The following is a 25,062-nucleotide window of genomic DNA, read 5'->3' as shown; positions in this document are numbered from 1 at the left end:
ACATTTCAATTCAGTCTTACAGAAATAAAGATAAATCTGAATCTCTAGGCACAAACCTTGAATAGATAACTGCGATGTTCTGAGTGCCAAACTGCTGGTGTTGAAATGAAAGATCCCAGCGATAAAACTCAGGGCTCAATCCAGCAAGAGTTTCCAGTTAACTCAGTGAGAATTAGAAGAACTAAAATCATACATAACCAGACTGTATTGATTTGTATTAATCTATCACAGAAAATCGTATTCGAAGTCCTGAGACCAGGACTGCTTGTTCTAGGCACAATGATTTGTGTGAGTGATTTTGCACATGGACATGGCACAAAATGCCCAAAGTTCTCACAAGATGCATCCACAAAACTGAGACTAAAAACTGCCTCAGTATCCCTTCTGTCTAAATACTTCCTTCCTTTCCTAAAGCTCCATGCTGAAAAAAGATTATTAAAAGTAGACACAAGAAATTACAAAGATTGAAAGAGCCAGTGGATCAGCTTATACTGATTTATAGCCGTACCTCATTACTTCCAGAACTTGGCTTAGCATCCTGAGGGATGGCACTTCTCGGTAACTAGGATAGGGAGCTCATGGGCCAATCCCATCTAGCTAGAATAGTAAATAAATAAATAAAATGGCCATTTCTGCAAAAAGAATTTAACTTCTGCATTTGAAAGGAGGAGTAAGATAAATTGTGACACATTTTCATCCAAGATGTTTATTAAAGATGATATGGGCACAGCACACAGATAAACCACATCCTGAAGCAGGGTTAGACTAGGTTTCACATTTTAAAGCTGCGCTGGCAGTTTGTTGTTTCTCCATTTGGAGAGCTCATGCATATATGTCTCTGCAGTTTTAGATTGACAAATGACAAACACAACCTGTATTTATAAGGGTGTCATTTACTTCACTTTTTATTAAAATCACCAGCTACAAAATAGACATTTTGTACATACTAGTCCTAAATAGGTAAGTATGAGAAAATGACATTAGTCCTGAAATGAGACCATCATATTGCGCACCTGGGACCGGATAAGGGGTCAGCAATAATAGAAAATATAAGGAGATGAGATAAGGTACTCACATCACACTGGAAGGTTAACCTATTCCTTTGAAGAAATCAGTGCACATGTTGATCGGAGACCTATTTTCCGCAAACATTAAAAAAGTTCCATTTTGCTCTCATTTAAAAATACTATAGCCACTACTGCTACAGAAAGGAACTGATAACTTCAGTCTGACATGGGCTGCAAGTGTCACAGTAGCTGGAAACAGAAATGCACTAACAACATGATGAGAAACAAGACAGTAACACTTTTTTGATGGTAGCAGTGTCGCGAAACACCATGGACCAAATTCTTAGCTGACAGAAGGTGACATAGCTCCCCCTGAATCAAAAATCAAGTACTCACCAAGAATCTGGACCATAATCAAAACATCCTGACACTATATTCTGCCTTTCCCTTCAAGGTCAAAAAAAGAGAAGGAGAAGGGGTAACAGTCCTATCTAACTCAAGAAGCAACAGCAAAGTCATCCCATCGTTCCAGCACCCCTTGCGTACTCTGCACTCCATCCGGCGTGGCTGGGAGGCTAAATGAGCCTTATGGGCCCTGAATTTAGTTAAGTGCTTCCCAAGCTGGTATAGCCAGAAGCACAAGATAATAAATGATAAAGTGAACTGCGGGTATTACAGGGCAAAATCCAGGGACCACGTCATTATATTCATTTTTATGTTAATATCAATGTAGGTTTTGGCTTAAAGTCCAGTGGCTCACTATAATAGCACAAGAATATTCACTTCCAGGACACCGCTAAAGGCATCTGTCAAGTGCTGCAGAGTGACTCTTGCTCCTATCTACTGCTCTAATAGTGTGACCTCCTTGGGTATCACGACTTTGTTAAATTTTCCATATCTTAATCCTGGAGATCAGAAGTAGGAATGTCACGCAATGTTGGATCCTAGTACAATGTAGGAAATGAAAACAAGAAATCATTGTGTTTAAAGACAGCTTTCAGCAGGACAGAAAACATTATAGCAGAAAGGTTCATATTGGTCAGCGTGACCTCAAATACAGAATAAGGAACAAACATCAAAACATGGAAGATAAGTAGGCATTGATTACAAGGTGAAAGACGTGGTTATTTCAATTAGTTTGCTGCAAGAACTTCTCCCCAAGAAATAAATTTCTGTCTTCATAAAATGGATCATTTTATAGAATAAAAACAGATCAAAAGTAAACTGTAATTCTTAACACAAACATAAAGTTTAGAATTTAATTTTGCAATTTAAGATTGACCAAAAATACTCAAACTGTTCATATCCTAAAATCCCAGGCAGGGTTTCACTGATCACCACCACCTTAATCTCAGTGCCAAAATATAAATTATACACTGATAACATAAAATTGAGTCATCTCAAATCTGTAGGAAAATACAGACAGACAATGACAAATATGTAATTTTGCTATACTCAATATACAGTCACCATGCATTAAAAATATATATCTTTCAGGTAAATATATTTATTTTTTCTCTGTTATAATTTTAAAGTGCATCTAAAAGCTTCCAAATAAATCTTTACACTTTAAAAACAGAGGAAGGTGAACAGCAGTTCAGAAATGACGTGTAGCTCTGTTTAACAAAGAGATAAGAAGTTTTAAGTGCTATTCCAATATTCTCAGCTCTGCTAAAGTGGTGGTGGTATTTTGGGTAGGCAACACTGGCAAACAGTGACTGCGCCCAATCATTGTACTTCATAGAATCACAAAATCAGTTAGGTTGGAAGGGACCTTATAGGTCATCTAGTTCCACCTGCTCAAAGCAGCGTCAATATTGGTTGCCTGGGGCTTTGTGCAGGCGGGTCCTGCAAACCTCCGAGGATGGCGACTGTACAACCCCACATTGAATGTGCTCATGGTGGAAAACCTGGGCAATACATCTAGGTAGGGGGCTTGAGGAACGCTTCATACAAGTCCACGATGTTCAGTCTTATCAGTGTAATTACCAACCAGGCCTCTACCTTTAAACACGTACCACACTAAAATATTGAAAATATATTTTAAAGCTCACTGAGCTAAGTCCACTCCTAAAAGTAACTTCAGAGGAGTATCACCTGCATGTGTAAGTGACCAGTTTGAGCTACACTGTGCGCAGGCACTCCATAAATAGCTGCCCTCCGTGGGACATAGACACCATTTTCAGAAGTGCTCCCTTCTCAAGGAAACACTTCCCAGAATGGTGGCAGTGGTGCTGCAAGCACTGGCCTGCCCCTGGCCACTCTCAGCCCTCATCAACAAATACTTTCCTGTGAAGGGGTGTTCTACCTGCAAAGCTCTCAACATCACTCTGTAAAATGACAGTTTCCAAACTATATGTCAAGCTTTTTACTACCTTTCACAAAATAGCACCAGAATGCTGCTGCCATTCTCTCACCATAAATACCACGTGAGCAGCACCTGGTGCTGTGGAGCTACAGCTACAAGTCCTTAGCAAGCAGTTCAATTTCATCCAGCAAGAAGTCCATGTCCTCTCGACTAACTTGTGGGCTGATCACCACCTGGCGGAAGAAGTTGACTTTGCCCTGGTGAGGCTGGTACCCAAGCATCATGCTGCCCTTCTTCATCATCCTTTCTTTAATTATAGGAGCAACCTGAAAGTAGAGACAAAAAAGGGTTGATGTCACACTTAGAAATACAGCAGGTTTGGGCAGGAACTGTATTTTGTGACTTATGAAGTTTTTTTGAAGTGTCTGAGTTTTGCACCCCTTGCCAGTCTTCCCACTGCCTCCCCCAAGAAACATTAAAGCTCAGACCTGCAGGTTTAGAGGCAGACTGTGCACTGAGAACCTCAGGTTCTGGGACTCCTGGCAAAATCAGAACAAGATCTAAAACCCTCAAAAGCCTGCTGCTTGGCACATTCATCTGCGACATGGGAAAGCTTGGGTTAAGGTCCCTAGTCTTCCTGATTCAGATCAAAGGTTTGAACTCAGGAAGAACATCAACTGCAGCTGGTAAAAGGTGGGTTTTCTCTCCTTGTGTTACCTAGGCTAAACCTGACTACTTGCCCTTGATAGCCCTTCTCCACATCTGCAAAGTCGCTCTCCCTAGAGGACACTCCATTGAACTGTTGTGAAACTTAAGCTGCCAAAGAAGTCAATGTGATGAAATATTAAGGGAGAAGGCCTGATCCTGGAGCTTAAGATTTCACCTCTTAGATTTAAGGCGTAAGTAGCATTTGGCTACACCACTCTTGTGTTGAATGGGATGATATCTCATAGATGTCTCACTGCACAAAAAAACCCATGAGTAAGATTGGCAGAGTCAGGTCCTTATAGCTGAACACTTGATCCCTCCCAGCAGGGCTATTAACCTTGTCCAATTAATCTTGTGCTTAACTTTAAGCGTGTGAGTTGTTCTGTGTTCTCATCCTTGAAATCAGTCATAAGCTTAAATGCATTGCTGGATTAAGTACTCTGTTCCTTGGAAGACAGAATTCAACATAAGTAAGTATTTTGACAGAAGCAGTAGTTTTAAAAATGTGTTGCATTTTAATATATTACTAATAACACTAACGTATTTCAGAACAGTGCATTCCTGTTCTTCCTTTTGTGACGGTTTGACTTTGAACTAAGCAAATAGGTGTATGACCTAACCTTGATTTCTGCATTAATTTGTTTCAGCTCTAAAAGTTACTGCCAGAAACTACCACCTGATCTGCAGAAGAAAAATGATGATGCCAACCCTGCCTTAATAGCTTTATTTTTACATGGCACATTTTAGTAGGCAAGTCCAATGCAGTTTGCTTAGAAACAGCTAAGGTCTTCAACACTAACAGCCTAGCTTTCCCATATCCGTTTAGTGGTACATGTCTAAATTACCATTGTTTCAAGATGTATATTGAATTCAGAGGAGAAGTGTTTATGGTTCTAACTTACTTTGCCTCTCTGATTTTGATTTATCTTTGTCACAAAGCTATGTGGTTTATTTGGTGTTTGTTTTTTAAACTATGAGAGTGATAGAGTCAGAATTCTAATTGAAGTCCAGAGTGTGACATCAGTCTGAATTATGTACATGAAAGCAATGAATATTCTTTCAGAATGCAATGGGCAATCAGAATTTTGTTTTTCTGCATATTGCTGCAAGCAAAAAGTGAGAAATAAGTTGTGCAAGTAGTTCTGATACACATTTGGGAAACAAGGAGATAACAATGAGGACAGGAATACTGAATTACAACAGAAATGTTAAGAGGCATACTGTGATACCTCCAGTCACATTCAATAGCACCTTTTCCCATAAAATCCATAAAATCTAACGTGGAGCTCCAGGTGTGCCTCCTGCATAAAGATCTTAATGAAAGCTACCAATGAAAACACAATTCTGCTGTGTATCTGCAATGTGTACATCATTTAGAAACAGAAGTAATCAAATATATCCCTATAACATCACCCACCTGGGTTTCTGTCTGCCTAGCAAATGATTCAAGGATTCCTCAGTTTTCTTGTTTTATAGCTCAGAATTACATCAGACTAACCTCATTTAGTCCATACTCAAGAAAAAACAAAACAAAAAAACCCAAAACACTAGAGTTCTGCTTGGATAGAGATGGTAGCTATTTTGCATGAGACAGCCGCCTTCGCCTTGAAAATTATGTTACTCCTCAAACAATCCTCTCTACTTCAGACCAAATATTCCAAACTGCATCCTGTACAAATTGCTGAATGCAGTACTGTGCAGTGCTAACACTAGGGCAAAATCTGGGCCTTTCATAATTGTTCTTGCACAATTTGCCAGTGGTGGAGTCAAATGGGAAAACTCTTGGTTGGGAACACTCCTGGTTATGCATGCTAGTGAACAGACCTGTAACACATGTTCTCTTAAACAGTGAATAACTTTGGCATGATAAAAACTCTCCTACTTCTCCTACAGTTTGCATGTGTTGAACCCTTTAACAGCACACGTGGCTATTAAGAGCTCTAATCTTCCATTTTTAATCACACCAGGTATAGGCCGCGATCGCAATGACGCTGTGACAATGCTCAGAAGACATTGTGTCCAGGAGGCATTGTACTGGGCACCGTATACATACAGAAAAGAAAAAATTCCTCCACCTCTGTGCTTGACAAGAACCCCCAAGTGACTTCTGCTCATGCAATAAAGACACTACAAGTGCAAGCGGAGAAGTGAATTCTTCTTAATACACTTTCTCAAACTCTTCTTTAAGATTCAAATCCCTATGGCAACTTTTAGCCTTTATTGATGTTCCATCAGAGTTATTTCATCTTTTGTATCACACTATTGATTCTCTTCATCTCAACACCCAGTGCTCCACAATCCATCATCCAAAAATGTGCAGTAGCACAAATGGAGACCATGAAAGCAAAAACATTTAGAGCTTCAGTAATTTGAGGACTGTAAATACACTGCATTTCAGGAGGTCTTCTCTCATGGAAAGGAAAGGTAGAAAAAGCTCACTTTCCTGATCTCATTTATTATTCATCCTCCATGCTAATGAAGTTGTCCTCTTAATTTGAAGTGTATCCATCCCTTTTTGAAGGCAAAACAAACTCTTCCTACCTAAAAGAAACAAAACAGAAAACTGTCTTATGGGCTTTTGACAGGATTATTTTTGGAAAGACTTTCCATCAAGTATTTTGCATGTTCTGTTTGCTAACGTGATGCCGTCAGTGTAAAAAAACTATCAGGGATCCTATCCACAGAAAGCAGTAAGGAATAGAATATATGCACAAATGCTTAAGTACATGTCTCACAAAAGAACCATTAAATGATACATGCATGCTAAGGCTTGGACTTGAGGAGCACAGGGTATGACTGCTAACTGAAGGTAAAGGCAGCTACCACTTTGCAGCAGAAAAATTAGACCTATAAGGAACTAATTGCCTAGCGAGCAGTTCAATGAGTCTAATTCCCACTGAAGTCAATGAGACCTGAGGATGCTCAAATATCAGAAAGAGCCGCACAGCCCCATTCAGGATAGGCTCCTCGGAAAGCAATTTAGTGAGAGTGAGATTGCTTTACCAGTCCAATTATTTTACTACAGAGCTTACTTCAAATTGTAAATCTAATTCTTTATGTGGCCTGTCAGTGAAGCAGTCTTAGAATTTTAAGTGCAGTGTATCCTAAAAACAAAGTCCTCTTCTCTCCTTTGCTCCCTTCACCTCTTCCTTCCCACCACTGGCCTCCCCTGCCCATCCATCCTGGAGATTATTATTTCAAACGCTCACTACAGCAGCGTATTAGCTGTCAGACATGCCCTTCTTCCACCTAGGAAGGTGGGGAGGAGGTGCAGTGCGTGGAAGGCCATCCTGCAGCAGAGCTGCTCACATTGCACTGTGCAACCAGAGGCCCAGGAAACTGCTTTGCCTGAGGACTGATAGATGCATCACAGTCTCCCCGTGCAGATCTACACAGAGGCTGTAATACCTCAGGCTTCCCTTACTATTAATAGCAGACGTTTTTTAAACTAGAGCAAAAATGACATAGTAGTTTAGCTCCTTTTCCATCTACCTGGGTGACAGGATAATCTCTTCTCCCACTCCCAGCCAGCACTCAGCCACATTACAAACAACAGAAAGTTTTAGCCCTAAAGTTTAAGCTATTTCTATGAAGAGTCCAGACCACAGCTGACCCTCATAGATGTTCACATGGAAGATGCCAATGTTCCTTCCCAGCACGTACACACACAGAGAGCAGTGTGATAGGTAGCCAGGACCAGCTTGGACACTACAGCTGAAGTATCTAGCGCACCAGGAGGATCAGGAAAGCAATATATCTCCCTCTCCATATCTCAAGTATCCTTGGGAAGAGTGGTTCTGCACAATCATAACACAGGGCAATACCTTAAAAACCACTGTGCTCCTCCTAATTGACTCATCAATGGCATTCAATGCAAGTTTCTCCAACACTTCAAGAATTTCCACCAAGCTGAGGCTGTGACTGCATAACACACTTCAGCAACCACCATTAAAGACTGCCTCGCCAATAGAGTTGAGCACATTCTCAGCAGGAGAAGCACGTACCTAGTGTCTCCAAGAGTTTGTTCCCAAGTTTGGAAACTTAAAATCCTCCCAGAGGACTTGATGAAACACCTGTTTGAGACAATTTCTTCTTCTTCCAGCTAGCAAGGTCTCCGAAACCATTCTCATCATGGTCAAGCTATGTGAGCCTGGCTCTTAAGCAAAGAACAATTTCCTAGCACGTGGGTTTCTTGTGTAAAGTGAAATCTCCAGAGCAGCTCTGTTAAATAGGAGATGTTCCCATCATGGCACAGTATTATGCTTTGGAATTCATTCACTGCCAGCTGCCTCCTGATGAACAGTATGGACATTTGTAATTAGAATTAGTTTGTAAAAGTTTATTCTAACCACAAAAAAAAAAAAACAAAACCAAAAAAAAACCTCAAAACATACGAAGATAACTGTGTGCCTAGCTTTTTCAAATCACACAATCCCATTAACTTCTAAAATACGTACCCCACTATTACCAGCTTATAGTTCAAGTCCTATACTTAGTCCAAAATAGCTGATGCTTCCTGATGACAAGGGACAGAAAAGAGTAAGATAGCTCTTTTGTTCATTGGAGGTAAATCTACTGAGTCCTCAACCCCAACTACACTAATGCTGCTGGGTATGAATAGCCAAATAAGTTGTCCTAAGGAGAAGCAAAATTTTCCAACAAATATGCTCTCTTGTTCTTCTTGCTTAAATAAAGAAATAAGCACCTACTGTTTTTAATTAGCCCTTTATTTTTCTGCTCTAACGCTGTCTCTGACAATTGCAATTAACCGATATGCTGAAAGTGCAAGAAAGCTTAGGTTGAACAACTGCAGAATACCTTGCTGATAATGGAAGACTATGTCCAGCCTTGGTTATGAATTTCTTTCTCTGTGCCCTCCCTTAATCTGTAAGGGATCTCATTTTAGACCTAATCCAGTATTTTCAAACTGTCCCATCACAAATGATTTTCTGTGCCTCTAAGACTGTACCTCTGTTACCTGAATGCTACTTGTACTGCTGTCATTCTCACAGACTCTAGTCATATTAGCCTAGTCATACCAGATGTTGACATATCGCAACAGCTTTTCCAAACTGTAGGCTAGAGGCTATACTCTTTAAAAGCAACATTCTGCAAATTTTATATTTAAACACTAAGGGAACAGGAATGAGTTGTAAATTGATAACAATGCTGGGTAAAAATATTTTGCTAAGCAATGAATTTACAAAAAATATTTTGCTTCAGGGGAAAAAAAACCTGTGAATTTGACAAATAGCCCAAGTAAAAAGATAGCATTAGCCAGAAAAATACAGAAACTAGAAAAGCCTAAAGGTTTTCTAAATTTTTAAATGAAAAATATTTTGAGTATTTGTTTCAAAACATTGTTTTCCATTAAAACTTAAATTCAATTGGAAATTGATCCATTTTTCTTGCAGTGAGTAGAAAAGGACTACGGAAACCAAACCTAAGCAAACTGCTGCATTTTAGCTTGTCTGAAAACAAAAATTCTTTCTGGTCAACTAAAACCAAGAACTGCTTCCAGTTTCCTAATTCAATGGCCAAACCAAAAAAATCCATTATTTGTACAACCATAAATATGTGGGATCAAAAGTGCTGACACTGCTTAACTGAAACATCTGTAGAATTTTTGGCCCCCAGAAAAGACAGAAAGTATGAGAAAATTCATGGGACTGCCTGTTCTGTCGGCAAAATTTGGCCGGAAATCTCCTGTGAACAGCTTCTAGTCGTATGGATGACTCTAAACGTGCTAGCCCAGCAAGTGCTACAAAGTTAGAATGCCTATAAAAACTGGTGTTAATACTGGCAACTGCTATCAGAAACATTTTTTCCAAATCTTTTGGACGGTTCCCAGGTCACTGAACATCTACGCAACATAAAGCTGAAGAGCTATTCCAGCTGCTGGCAACAGTGACTCCCAGTCACTGGACCCCATTCTGCTCCTCCTGAAATTCATTTCATAATTGCCAGGGACTTGAATGGAAGCAGAATGCAATTATCTAAATTTCCTCCTTATGTGTCTGCTTCAGGTGGCAGTTTGCAAACAGCCTTTGGTTTTTACTAGAGAAAGCCACACTTGCAGTAAAATCAATAACCTTTCTAGGGATCCACACAAGTAGGCTAGACAGTGTTGGAAGGACAGGAGCATATTAGCAGCTCAAACTATTTCTCTTCCTCAAATACAGCCTTGATGAAACTTTCCGAGGTACCGAATACTGCACTAGAAATTGGCTGAAGATTTGTAGCTAGAAGACAAAAAAAAGTCACCCTTTTGACAAAATGGAAAGATCACATTCTCATGATTTCACAAAAATGGAAAACACATTTTGTGTTCTTGCCTCAATTATTCCTTGCAGTGGAAGACAAGTTTGTACAGAACAGTCTCTCTCATCTGACCACAAAAATCTATTTTGGCTACCCCAGAAGGGGCAAATTTTCATTTGGAAGTTCAGGATTGTTACTTAAAAGGCAACTTATTGGCTATTCAAAGTCTGACAAGTTACGCTTCCTGCAAGAAATGACCAGTTTGGATTAATCTATATTCATAAGAAAACAACCATTGTACAGCAATTGCCACAAAAAAAAAAAAAAGTAAAAAAACAAACCAAAACAATTCAGTGAAGTATTTGGACACAATTTTAAACTTTTACATATGGGCTATTAATTTCAGTGGGTCTTCACAATATTGTTTCTTATCTTGCTTAAACGATAGCACAGTGGTTGAAGTACTGGATATAGACTCAACGAATAGGACTGGTCCCTAACCCTGCCAGAGGCTGTTTGGAAAAATCAGTCCATCTCTTTTGGGGAACAGGTTTCTTTTTCCCTTCACAGGAGGCACATAACCCTTCAGGGCAGTGAAGTCTCTATGCGTACATACATCTATTGTAATCGGCACTGATACCTCGTGGGTGCTCTGTACACTAGTATGATATATATTAAATAATTCCTGTGCCAAAGAGGTCTTTCAAACATCTGTCACAGCATATCTGCTGCATTTCCCAGTGTGACTGCAGAAGATAACTTTGATATCAATGATACCAGTCAGTATTAAGAACAGTAGCTGGCATTTTAATATCGATCATTGGATGCAATACGAGTGAGCAAAACACTTTCCTTGGTTGGTTGTAATCACAAAACTAGCTAAATACTATAAATATTTGGAAGTAGTAGTGCTTTCAACATATTATAACACTGAAAAAGTATATCCTCTGCTGTTAAATATCTTTTCTTGCCTTGTGCTGCAACATCAGCTGCTGGCTTTAAAACAACAGGCTTTTTCCCTTTTAGTGATAATTAAAAACAAACTCAGACCATTTGTCAGCTGTCACCCCAACCGGGACAATCGAAATACCAAATATTTGCACACCCAATCACAGCTTTGTTCCTGTAGCCAAGGCGCTCCGTAAAACCCAAACATGTTTTTCTTTTGTCTAGAATTTGTTCTGGGCCCACATCCCTAAACCACTAATAAATTATTGCCGTACACTATTGCGCCAGTGCTCCCCGTGTGCCACACCAGGCAACAAAAGGAGAACTAAGCGCATTTGTCAAAATAGCAGTAACCACTTCCACATTCTTCGGAGCAACTAACATATCAAAGGAGAACAGATGCTGCTGTATTTTTGTCCCGATACCAACATTCTCCATGCACCTTCAACTCAGAGCTGTGCAGTATGTCTACGCTATCATATTTTGCACATCATCTTCTCACCCGTTGCTTTTTGCCAGAAGACGCATTAATGAACCCAACAAACCACTGAAAATGACCTGACTACTAGGAGATGGCAGGCTAGCTTTGGATTTTTATTGCCTTAAATGACTTCTTTAGCCGGTTATTTACACAACAAAAAATAGCCTTCAGACAAAGGCTTTTACACTAATGGTATTTGCCTCTGAAAAGGAGGAGCCAGAACAGACAGCACCCAGAACAGAATCAGCTCTTAAAGATGTTTGTGTATGTTTTTACTTACAGCTAAAATGTACATTGGTGAACAACATGGTTTTCCGGGTGCACAGTCTTATGTCTTCTGTCTGAGCACACGTGGCTTTTCAAGACAATTCACGTGGATTTCATACTATTTTTCTGTCATTTCTGTGTTGCTTTACTGAGGTCTTATTAACAAGCCATGTGGAAAGCGTAGGTATTAAGAAAACTCCAAAGGCTAGCACACAATGCTATGAATCCAGTGCTTTGATCCGTTTAAACACAAGCTGAGTGCTACTGGTTTTATAAAAACAATTCTATTAAATGCTTTCATAGCATACACGAGGTTCTTCTGTGCAATATTTTGTTAAGTTCCCATTTTAGTGACTAGGTTTTCCAGTCTTTCAACCCTGCCAAAGACAAACTGCCCTTCTCCATCCAGAATGAAATGGTAGCTTGTCATCTTGAAAGCAAGAGTAACTAACAAAAAAAATATCCTTTTTAGTTTGTATGCATAGGGATGAGCTTCTGTGGTACTCCATCGGGGGAAAAAAGAAATCACAGTGCAATGTGAATGTCTGGGGCTGGGAGGAGCACTTTACCATAGGAAGATTACATTACATGGTGACACAAGTTCAAAAACTCGACACACTTCTGGTGTAGAAAAAGGAATGTCGCTTCAGAAATTTGGAATGATTTCCAACTGTTAAGATCTTATTTACTACTTGCACAAGTCAGCTTCTGGCATAAGGTAGCAGCACCTTCTGTATTTGCATTACAGTAAGGATCAAAGAACAGTAATGAGTCTTTGTTCATATTCTTTAACCTGATCTAAGGAAAAATGAGTATTGCAACAAAACTAGATATCTTTTCTGTCTTTTTTTTTTCTCCTTTAAAAACATCATAATGACCTTCTCAGAGGCTGCTTACAGTCTCTTGGGGTGGATGAGGGGATGGTGTCTTAACTTTCAGTTATTAGAGTTGTTTTGCCTACCTGAGACTCATTTATTTAAAGCCCAATCTGGACATGAAATAAAGGCCACCAAACCCTGCCACAAGGAGCCCTATCAAAGTCAACAGCATTTTCCTCAGGTACATCTCATCCCAGGGCAATGTTCATTCCAGCTCAGCCTTCCTCCTCTCCTCATCCCCAGTGAGCCCGTTTTCCTTTTTTTTTTTTTTTATCCACACATTAAATGCAACATATGTTACAAACCTCTGTGCTTAAATGCATGGACAATCAGGAAGCCTGATCCCTAGGGTTTCAAAATTTGCAAATTTTCTTGCAGTCTGAAAGGGTGGAAAAGTGAAGGGAAAACACCTTTGCACCTGAAAGTATTTGTAAACTAAAGAACCAAAATATAAGTAATTATGACTAATAAAAATCTTAGCTAAATGGAACTAGACTGCAGTCAATCCCTAGATAATTTAGGGACAGTCGGAGAGGGAAAGGCACACGGGGCTCAAAATTTAGCATCCCTTTTGCAGAGATTTGTAACAATATACTTACTTGAAAAGGAATACATGGAATAAAAAATTTGCTACCCTTGGGCCTACCCTACACCCCTATAGATATGGCTTAGCATTCAGAGGCACAGCTTAAATCCTCTGATCCTGTACACCAAATTGTTTTGAGAACCTTATTCTTTCACCAGTCTGACCGAGTATTCACTCTGGACCATGGCAAATGCCACAATTTCCCTTAGTGCCACAGCTACCTATAAATAACATCAGAAAGGTAAAAATTGTACAATTAGAAGCAAAAGAATAGCAGGGTGAAAAAAGGTGAAAAACTTGCATGTTTTTTGTCAAGCTTCTGCACCAGCATATATATTTTTATGAGAGAGAGCACGCGTGCAAGATCAATCTTTTGATCTCTGAAAGCAGTTACAATCTACTATATAAAATTCATCCATTAAAGTCTGCTAGATTTCACTTCCTTTATGAAAAAAGTTCCAGGGAATTCAATAAATACAAATAATCTTCCTACAAAATGTATAAAGTCTCCGATTGATCAGTGGCTCAGGCAAAAATTCTCTATATTAATCAACATTCACCTACAGAAGTGTGCCATTGAAGTCACTGGGAGTTTTATAGCTGAATTCACCTGCAGTAGTGTTAGACTAACACATGTTTCCTTATAACTCTATTAAATTTGAAAGGAAGGTCTAAATGTCTACTGAATGGATATCAATCTCAAGTATTTTCTACTGCTTTTAGAGGAACTCTTCCTGGTTATAAGAAATTTTGCAAGACTTGTAGGTATTTCTGACCATACTGACCCCTTTGGAGAGTAACAAGAAATTCCTCCCTTGTAGGCATGAAAAAGAAACACATTCCATCTCAGTTCTCTTGAGACGCCTACAGTTAGAAAGGAATCTGTGCTTAAATATCTGTAGCACAAAATGAAATCTGAAGTCCTAGAGAAAACTTTGTATCTCAGTGCACATGAAGGAGCAGGATTTCTTCCCGCTCACCCCCACAAATATTTCTGACACCACTCACAACATCACGCAAAATATAAAGACTGCTTAATTGAGCAAATGGTGAAAGCTACACACTTTTTCTGTGGCATTACTAATTATTGATTTTTCTGAACATTTCTGAAATTTCTGCTTCTCAAGCAACAGTAAGGAAGGACAGTTTTATGTGAAGGAAGGACAAAGAGTTTAGGCCTCAACCCTTTTTTCCTCTATTTGTAAATTCAATGCTTTCATGCCATTTCTTAAAGATGCATTTGATGCAGTAGGAGGGAAGCACAGCTCCCCTCTCCTTCTACTGAAGTTGGTGATAGGACACAGAAGAGTGCTAACGTAATAAATAGATACTCATTTAAGTGGAGGCAAGCTTAAGATTTATTGACCTGAGAGCAAGAGGTCAATATTTATTCAGAGAACAATAAATCTTGATACTTGGTTCCAACAGATGTTAATCCAATGTATTATTAAATCCATCCCATTAAAGCTAATTAGATTGTGTGTCCTCATGAGCCTTGTTGCCAATAGTCATTAGTATTGCATGGGTCATAATTACTGTGCTTTGATAATTAAATCATATAATTTCCAATAAAATTAAATATCTGGGGATAGAAATACTTATTTTTCTCTACCATGACTATATTATTGTACATTTCATTGGGTTCTTCCTTCATGCTGCTGTAGACCTTCCTTCCATTCTTCTGCCAGGACCAACACAGCTAAGGAATCAAAAGCTCTGTTTAAGCTACACCACTTTTTAAACTTTCTCATTTGTCTTAAAAACCTGATACTCCTGAAGCCACATCCATCTACTATTCATGCACTAGGCAGGTAAGGAGCAGGGACACAAATCAATAACTAGCTGCTGTCAGGAAAAAGAAAAAGAGAAAAGAAAAAGGAGTCATACTCCTAAGTATAAGTGAAAAATTCCTTCTATTTTGGAGTTTTACAGTGCTTTCCATCCCCACTTTTCAATGTACTTCATAGATAAGAGGAAATACTATCATCTCAATCTTCATCTCTGGAAGGAACTGAGGCACACAGAAAGGAAATAACAACCAAGATCTTAACCACAACTCTATGCCAAAGCTAGACATCACTCAGGTACATTAGTGAGTTAGTGAGCAGGACAGGGTACTTTTAGTGCAAATTTGTCTTGCAAATACTCTTGCAGAGTACACACAAACTTGCCACCATTTGGGTCAAAGTGGTTTCCTTCCTGAAGGAACCACAGCTGAACTCAGGCATCAGGGTGCAGTGCAGAGTGCCCCACTTGCAGTGCAGATGACAGCTCCTCCAGTGGTTAGCCCTCCATGCACTCAGAGCACACACCTAGGGCTGGTGACTGCTGTGAACTTCACTGTTGGTGAAGACTTAGCGAGGACATGAGGGATCACAGAAAATCAAATCCTGGTCGTTCTATCTTCTTTATGCCACACACATCAGTAATACAGGCTACGGTTCCCAAGTTTCAGCTCTGTATATTGACTTATATTGATCCTTGACAGTATTTTTCCATCAGGACCTGCATTGTTTACAGACGGGAGTTGCTTATTTCTGTAAAAGTCTCACACCTAAAGAGACTAATAGCTTGAGAGGAAGTGTTAAGTGCATTGAACTGTACATCATGTGTTACCCAAAGACATGGCCTCCAGCACTGAAGGTAAAATGTGGAAAGCAGGATTCAACTGCTATCATTTTGGCAGTCTAAAAGTTGGACATCTAGCCTAAGCTAGTCATCTAGGCTTTGCCTTTAATTAACGGAGAAAATGAGGCACCTCCAGAGAGTGATTCACCTCATCCTACAGCAGGCATCTAAGATAGATGGGCTTAATTTGGAAAAGCTTCTCTCCTCCTCCATGGGCTTCAGTAGAAGACCTCTGCCTAAGTTTTAGAGGGCTAAAGCAAAGTAAGATGAAGTCAATGCAGACAGTTTATCTCAAAGATATCTAAAACCCACATTCCTCTGCTGTTTCTAGGCTATGAAGAAAATTCTGGGACTGTAGAAAATGTATTATGGGATGCTTAGGTGAAGGACCAAAAGTATGGGAAGAGAGAGGTCAAGGTGGACTGGGGAGGAACAAGTGCAGGGAAAGTAGAGGGAAAAGAAAATAAACAGGGCAGTCAGATACAAACAGACTGCTGGTCAGTAGACTCACCTAGCTGAACCCTGCACTTGATCACAGCAAACTATCCTATATTCTTATTAAATCCTATTTCTTTCTTCTTTGTGGATGTGTGAACACTAGTGAACTTCAAGATGGACAAGCCAGCTAACAGGATAAGAGATCTGAGTGACTGCAGCCTGAGAGGTTTGCAGACCAAGGTGCCAGCAGCTGGACAGACTCAGTATTTAAGACTTGCTAGCGGAGAGACCATAACGTGCACATACTTACCCCACAAGATTTCAGTCCTTACCAGCTGAAGAGAATTGGGTCATTCATACTGTTCATATCTGTATGACCATTATATGTGTTTATGGGGGGTGCCAGTAAAGACATTGCTCTCTGTGCTGATCTGTGTGGTCAGCTGTGGTATACTGTGTATTTTGTGTGTGCGTGTACATGCGCGTGTGCACATGTGCACCTATTGTGTGTAGTCACTGGACCTGGGGACAGGGAACCACAGTGACCTCATATCTACTGGGCTGAAAAAGGAGGAAGCCCCCTGGGTCCCGAGGACACCTGAATTCAGCCACCTTCTGACATTGTACTGAATTGCCACTGCTTTGAAGTCTTTTCTGTGGTTGCCAATTTTCACTGAAATTGTGGGGATGTGTGCTTTGAATTATTTTCTATACATAAGAACTCATTTGCATTTGATCCCAAGAGCATCCCATTGGTCCCACACATGCATACTGATCACTAGAAAACTCTGCCTTCGGAGTGGAGGTTCATCTGGCTTCATCTGGCATGAATTTGAAATGGAACTTCAGACTAGGATTAAATCCACAAATGCTTTTACCTCATTATCCTATCGTATGTTAAGTTCTCTGAGCTCAAAAACTTAAAATGCACAGAATGAGACAATGTGAGGTTTGCAGTTCTGATTCTGTTTGAGGAAGAGCCATCTTTAACTAAGAACATTTGTGAGAATACGTGCTAACACCATAACAAGGGCGTGCCTTTGCCATGTTGATGCTACTTCCTTTCATAGGTTCAGAGCCAGTTTTTATAAATTTAGTGCATACAAATCCCTTTGGTGCACTGCTGCCAAGCTGGCTATGTGTTCATGCACAGATCCATTTTTCACGTATGCACAGATTATTTGCACGCATGTATTACACGCATGCAAGTGTATACACGCAGCTGTGTAGGACCAATTTAGAATGAAAGTCAGGCTTGCAGTAGACTCCTCCAAAAAACACAAACACAAAAAACAAGCCAAAGAAAAAACTCCATCTAGTACATGGCACAACCTCCAACTCTCCAACATGCTACAGAGCAACTGACTCTCTGCATCTAGCGTCGCTACAGGCTACTACCCTCCTACAAGCTTCAGACTTGTCATTTTACTTCCCTCAGATGATTCTCATTATAACTGGGCTGAGTGCTGAGTTAAAAAGCCAGTGTATGAATCATATCATCAACTCAGTTGTCTGGAATCTTGCTTTTCCATGCATTTCCTCATTGCTACACGGATCACCAGCGTAAAACATGTTGTAGCTGCATCAAATTTCGTTTTGCTCTTTTTAACCCTACAATTGCTTGTAAGCAGATACTTTTTTACTGTTATCCAGCTTCATAACCACTGATGATCTGTGCCCTCACTGCCTGCCTCACAGAAGTCACAAAGAGTTACAAATATTTAACTTGAGGTTGTTGCCCAAGGGGGAATCTCTTTATCCAGCTTCTGGGATAAGGCCTCAGTACTGAGTGTCTGTGTTCTGCTCAGGAAGAAAAAAAGAGGACTCTCAATTTAAGCCTAATTTAAGCCATACCATTGCTCCATGCATCGTCATATCTCCTCCATCTTCCTGCATGTGAAGGTGGCTCCACAGCACGGTATCTTTTGCCATAGTCATCTCCTGTGGGACCACTGGAGCAGCAAACGGGCTGGTTCCACCAGCTTTTAACGCTGCCAGAGGAAGGATGTATGCACAAGCGTGGCTCAGAGCACTAGTCCTGAGACAGGCTTCTGCTGCCTTACTTACAGATGTACACAGAGGACAAAAAAAGTCTCCTAGCTATTAAGACTTACTATTTACGTGACAGCCTCTTCCTTTCAACTGTTTATTTGAACTACGCTATTAGCCCGTAATGGCTACCGTACAGTCCCGTGTGTTGTACATTCCCCTTCTACTATCTAAACACTGCACCTTTGATATTTTCTACCTACCATCACTCTACACAGTATTGTACTAGCTTTCCCCATGTCCCTAATCTGTCTAAATCCATCTATCAGCCTCCATTCCTGAAAATTATACTTTGATTTTTTAGTAAAAGGAATATTTTTGACTGATTCTCCTCAGTCGAATTAATTTTTCCAGTTATAGAATCCAAAATACATCTTGCAATCTTTCCCTTTGAAGCCCAAGGTGCTCCCAAGGTACTGGATTACAGCAGCTTTTATAAGTTCAGGGTGGGCAGCAGGGAAATGGTTTCTCCTTGGTTTGTTTTTAATCTTATAAAAATCTGTAATCATGTTTTCACAGTAGTTCTCCCCCTTCTCCATTACTACCTTGTACAAACCACCAGTAATCAATTTCTACATTCAGAGCCTGGGTTTCAGTCCCTAACAACTATTTTAAGAACCAGTATATTTGAATTTCTGTATTGTGGAAACAACACTAATCCCAGCTTGGAGTTATGGGATATTTTATGATATTTGGTGATCACACAGATGAAAGTACTAACTATGTGTTTATCAAACAACTGATTCCAACAGGAGATATGAAGTTAGCAGCACCACTAAACACTTTTGTTTCTACCTTAATCTTTAAGAGGATTCTGCTAAATAGATTAATCATTCAGGGACAGAGGAAAAAGTTTAAAAGCTTGGCAGGAAAAATGGTCAGTCTCAAGTGCCTTCATTTTCCACTGTCAACTGTGAGTTTGGTAAGCAGAAGAGAGCGTACACCTTGGGCTGCTTTTGATCACCATCTAGTGCATGCATTAAGGAACTGCACAAATTTAAGGAGTGACTTCCTGATTTGAAGTCAAGCAACGGTAGGATTAACAGTTCTTTTCATCATTTTTAGAAGACATCAGATAGGCTTAGTGAACTTGAAAAAGCAGGAATTTCCAGATGTCCCTAGCTGCCGGATGAAAGCCAGATGTTTCATAATGACACCATTTTCTACTAGTGCTGTGACTGTGATGGTCTACGGATATAAGGAAGGCAAGACCTGCACAGGGAAGTAGTATCTTTTTCAGGCCAAATTACATAGTGAGAAAAAGCAACATGGTTTCAGGCAAGGAGTCCTTTCATCAAGTCTCTGTGTCTTTTCCAGGTGTAAAAATGTTACATGCATTTCATTGTTGTCTGACTTTTAGTCAAGATTGTAAGAAATACTACATGCAAAATATTTCACTTACAAAAAATGGATTGTGTGTATTGTGATGGTGCTTCAACATCGATACACACAATGGGAACTTCAAGACCAGTAAATCGGTAAGACAACTGGACAAAGGAAGCCCACCAATACCATTGGGGATGAAAGTCCCTGGCAGCTTTAGGTTTTGATCACTGCAGGTGACTCAGGATAGCTCGTACAATGCTTTCCAACAGCACTGGCCAAGCAAGTAGCCTTGTCTTTCAGAAAGCATCCTGTGACTCAACACACAGGAACTCAATGTCTTCACACTGAGGAACCTGAAAAGGCTAAAACAAAACAGAAAATACCTCTTTACTGAAACAGGGTCATACCTTCAATATTAAATAATAACAGCATAAATTTTCATCAAAGATTAGCAGGAGGAATTGCAAATTACAAAAGACACACTTGGAAGAAGCACTTGCATGTAGACAGCAGAAGAGCCTTCTTTTTAAATGGAAAAATACTACTTTTCCCCACAATAAAGGCAGGCACACTCCTGCTAATCCTTGTGAGGCCAGGTCAAGGAGCAAAGATACTTTGACATAATGACTTACCAGAAGCCTACAGTAACTCTTATACAATATCTACCCATGCTAAAATCCACATAGAGCAACTAGCCAGAAGGGATGTCTTTAGGTATCCCTTCATGTCTGAAGTTCAGACCATCAGCTAAATTGTCACTTTGGGAAAAAAACAAAAAAAACCAAACACAAACACCAAACATCAAAAAAAACAACACTCAACTGCTATTAAAACTGTATACTAACTCCTTGAACATTACTGGATTCAGGCCCCATATAGAACATTCAAATGCCTAGGAAGGAGAGAACTGTAAAATCTTTACAAGCAGTTTCATATTTTATTAGACACTGACGTCGCAGTGATAATTATTCAAAATAACTTTCTAGTCTAAACTTTGTAAGCAATACATAATTTTATACAAAAGATTAAAAAAAAGGGAAGAAGAAAAGAAAGGAAAGGAAAGGAAAGGAAAGGAAAGGAAAGGAAAGGAAAGGAAAGGAAAGGAAAGGAAAGGAAAGGAAAGGAAAGGAAAGGAAAGGAAAGGAAAGGAAAGGAAAGGAAAGGAAAGGAAAGGAAAGGAAAGGAAAGGAAAGGAAAGGAAAGGAAAGGAAAGGAAAGGAAAGGAAAGGAAAGGAAAGGAAAGGAAAGGAAAGGAAAGGAAAGGAAAGGAAAGGAAAGGAAAGGAAAGGAAAGGAAAGGAAAGGAAAGGAAAGGAAAGGAAAGGAAAGGAAAGGAAAGGAAAGGAAAGGAAAGGAAAGGAAAGGAAAGGAAAGGAAAGGAAAGGAAAGGAAAAGGAAAGGAAAAGAAAAGAAAGGAAAAGGAAAGGAAAAGGAAAGGAAAAGAAAAAATCTAGTGCTGCCTGGAAAGTAGGAGATAATTTGTGCTTGCTATAGTTTATTCTTTAACAGCTCATGCCTTCAAAACAGAGCTGGCAGTATTACTGAGGAAATCAGGTTGATTTAAGAACTGGAAGAAATTTCCTCCCCTCCTCAAACATAGGTTTTTTTCCCTGACTGCACCAAATAGACATTAACAGCGTGTGCACTAATTAGCAGTTCCAACATATTACTGTTGTTCTGGTGCCCCCCAATGGTCACCTGGCTTTACTACTAGCTACGGCTTAAAAACCTCTGTTGGAAAAAACATATGTTCCAGCTGTAATCCTCACAAGTAGCTCTTCATACGGCTGGACCAGAGCTCTGAGCCCTGACACAGCTACCGGCCCTGCAGATTTCCCATCCGTGGTTTCCAGATTCGGGCATGCAGTGCAGGTCCTACAGCCAGGTGCTAACCACCATCCCTAACCACTGCCAGCAGAGCGCTTTGGCAGCTTGAGCAGTGAGCCCTCCAGGTCAACACAACTACCTCATAGCTAAGTGTTCATTGTGAAAATTAACCTGATTCACAAGCACAGATGCTACATCCAGGGTCTCTGTAGAAAACTGCATTATATTAATCAAACCGAGGCACCGTTCAAGCAGCTAAGACACACGGATACCCAGAACTGGCTGTGCCTGCCCTCTCTTCCCCAGTCACCCCATCCCGTTATCACACACGCTGACCTAGCATGCCCAGACAGTCCCCATCTCATACAACAATATCAGTTTTGCACAGAAATGCATCCTGTCCTAACTCACCAGCAGTGGTGGTGCGGACCCAGTATGATACATCTTCATTTCCAAACATATCGTGGCACAGAGAAATTAATCATTGGTCTGTAAATGAGCACTTCCCTCTGTGAACTGATCACAACCTGACTATACTCACTGCAGCCAGAGGAAAAGGATGGTTCCAATCACAAAGGGTGTTTCAAAAGACTTAATTTCCAAAAAACTTCAGGTGGGAAATATAGATGAAAGGTTAAAGCTCTTTAAGAAGAGATTAGATGGCCAAAAGCTGCAATCTTTCAATCAAGAAAGAAGACAGCTTTATATAAAAGCCCATTCTGGTTTATTGGCAAAGTGAAGATAGCAAAGCAATATTTAACAAGTTGAAAGGGGGAAACAGCTCAGATAGCAATCGATACAAATGTGACATGGAGAAAATTTATCAGAAGGAAAAGAAATCCTTGACTGACAGGACTAAGTAAAGAAGAAACACTTTAGTATGTACATTAGGGATGAGTGAAGTCCTGCCTATGGTTAATCATTAGAAATGCAGGCAAGGCAGAAGCCTTCAATAAGCTTTCAATTTCTGCATGGAGGGATTCCTACCACAAATCTGATGAACTTTCCAAGCCATCAGAAGCTATTGGGATGTTAAAGATCTACTGAGGGCAAATTTTTAGATCTACAGGCCTGGATGGCTTATACCCAAGATTAAAAAAGGCTCACTGAATCCTTGGATAATTTTTGGGATACCATGGAAATTTCAGAAAACAAGCACCAGCATTAGAAGTGGTAAGGAGATGGATCTAGTGAAATAAGGATGCTTAAGCCAATACGAACATAAAGTTAAAAAAAAAAGAAACACTTGGTCTGGATTTAATTTATAATGAATTAAAGGGTAAGAATACATAGGCATTTTAAAGTTGATAGAAACAGATTTAAAATTTAGTCTTTTGTGTTCAGTTACATTTATATCTTTGCCAAACACCGTTTTTTTGGGTCAGCCTGCCTTCATTATTTTGCTGATATTACAAGTTTTCTTGATGATTTACTTGCACTTAGAGCATTAATAAGAAAGCCTTACACAAGCCATTTAGATGAAAAACAGCAGGAACAATTCACACAGCAACAGCACAAAAAATTAGGACCACACAATAGCAATAAAGTAAAACTAAGCAAGATTTGACTAACTACCATATCTCCACATGTAGTAAATAGGGCATCAATCAAACGTTGGTGCTAGTGAGGCTCCACAGAGATCAGGATTAGCCTTGATGCTAACTGCCATTGTTGGTTTTCTGGAAGTCAGTCAATGACAGCTGATACCATTTGCGAGTGAGAGACTCACAAAGGGAGAAAATGGAGGAAGACAGACCTGGAGTGCTCAAACCCACCCCAGCAATGGTTTTTAATACAGCCAAAAGGTAAGTTGCGAATGTAGGAAAAAAACTACAGACAGCTCAGAATGAATTACTAGCCTAAAAACAGTGACTCTGAAAAGACTGTAGCAGTCCACAATAAAACAAAATTCATATGAGCTTCCAGGTCACATATCAGAAACCAAGAATCCTTCCTGGCAAGAAACCGAGTTCTCTGAAATTCTTTTCACTCCACATCAGAGCCAAAATCAGCTTTAAAAAGTTCTGTCAAGAGACAGACTACAAAGTTTTGTAATTAGGTCATTTATGTGGCTGCTTTAAAACAGTCAGGGTTGCTCTTAAACACAAATCCCCAGATCCTAGGACCACTGGTTAATCTGGTATGTCAGTCCGTTTTCCATGGGCCAATGGGGAAAAAAAACCCCAAGACATCTTGACAATTTCTTGTGTTCTTGAAATAGTCACTTATACACACAAGAGAAGTTTTCATTTCAGCATTCATCATCACAATATTTATATTTTACAAAGCCTCAGCAGCTTGAGCTCCCAAAGAAATACAGTAGAAGAAAAATGTTAACATGATCCATGATTTTGTAAACAAGTGCACAGGCATTAAGGAGGCAATATTATCTCCACATGCAGTAGTGGAAACTCAGGTGCTGGAAACAATGCATAGTTCAGATGTTCACTTTTTTTTTTTTTTTGTAACAATAATGAAAAACTGGAAGGATGCTGATGACAGCCACAGAAATGATTGAATGGCTAATGAAGTCTTAAAGATGTGGATCTATTTAGTTTATAAATAAAAGAATGAGAGGTGACTTGATAATAGCTTCTGTGCATGTGAAAAGGGAAAAACAGAGTAGAGAAGGCTATTTTAGTGTGGAAAGGTATTTTTTCACCACCTTTTTTCCTCCCTTCTAAATCTCCTTTCATACAGGAAGGCTAATTAGCCATTGAAAGCAGGTGCCAAGGAAAATGGTAGTTTTACCATTCCTTGATATTTTCCAGTCAAGAATAAATGCCTTTCTAGAAGATGTGCTTATACAAAAGTTGCCAGGCTACCCAGAGAAAAGTCCCCAAAATACAGAGGTGGCCAAGTAATTCGTTCTGTCCTTAAGTACTTTTTGATCATAGGCTCCAGTTTTATGGCTAGATGCAAATCAGCTGCCAACATGTAAATTAGTTTACTCATTTATTTTTATAAATCAAATCCAGCAACCTAAAGCTTGTTAAACAATGGCTAACACATTCCTGTCCAGCAGGCTCAATTCAGTTTAAGTGAACTTTCAAGGGAAAAAGGTAAAGCCAGCTGATGCCTTCCCACAGATCTCTAGACTGACTGCAGCTGGCTCATCTGGTCTCCCCAAAAGAGGGAAAGGGGAGAGGAATTGCATCCCATGTCCAGATGCATCTCTTCCAGCACACATGGTCTGTTCAGAGAGTAAGAGCACAAACATTGTACTGGTAAAGAGCTGCTGCTGCAGGAAGCAGCAGGGAAATGCAGAGGAAGAAGGGAATGGCAAGGAAAGGACAACAGCTTCATTGCCCTTTGGCAGAGAGCATGCTTTCCTCTCTACTACTTCCAGCA

The 25,062-nt window shown here is 39.8% G+C and overlaps 1 protein-coding gene across 1 annotated transcript in view; it reads right to left on the bottom strand.

The window, feature by feature from the left end:
- Positions 1 to 947: 947 nt before the first annotated feature.
- The window catches only part of GADL1 (GAD like acidic amino acid decarboxylase 1), an 85,496-nt gene continuing 61,381 nt past the window's right edge, over positions 948 to 25,062 (bottom strand). Inside the window, exon 15 of the mRNA XM_087740721.1 lies at positions 948 to 3,641. Within this exon, the coding sequence (XP_087596847.1) occupies positions 3,468 to 3,641 (174 nt within the window). The 3' untranslated portion in view covers positions 948 to 3,467. The remainder of the gene's footprint in view (positions 3,642 to 25,062) is intronic.

The sequence above is a fragment of the Nipponia nippon genome, unplaced genomic scaffold, assembly GCF_047370975.1.
Source record: "Nipponia nippon isolate SJK-2023a ecotype South Korea unplaced genomic scaffold, ASM4737097v1 scaffold_1, whole genome shotgun sequence".
NCBI classification, from domain to species: domain Eukaryota; kingdom Metazoa; phylum Chordata; class Aves; order Pelecaniformes; family Threskiornithidae; genus Nipponia; species Nipponia nippon.
Note: the sequence above shows the minus strand (reverse complement) of the source record. Positions and strands in the feature narration are given on the sequence as shown.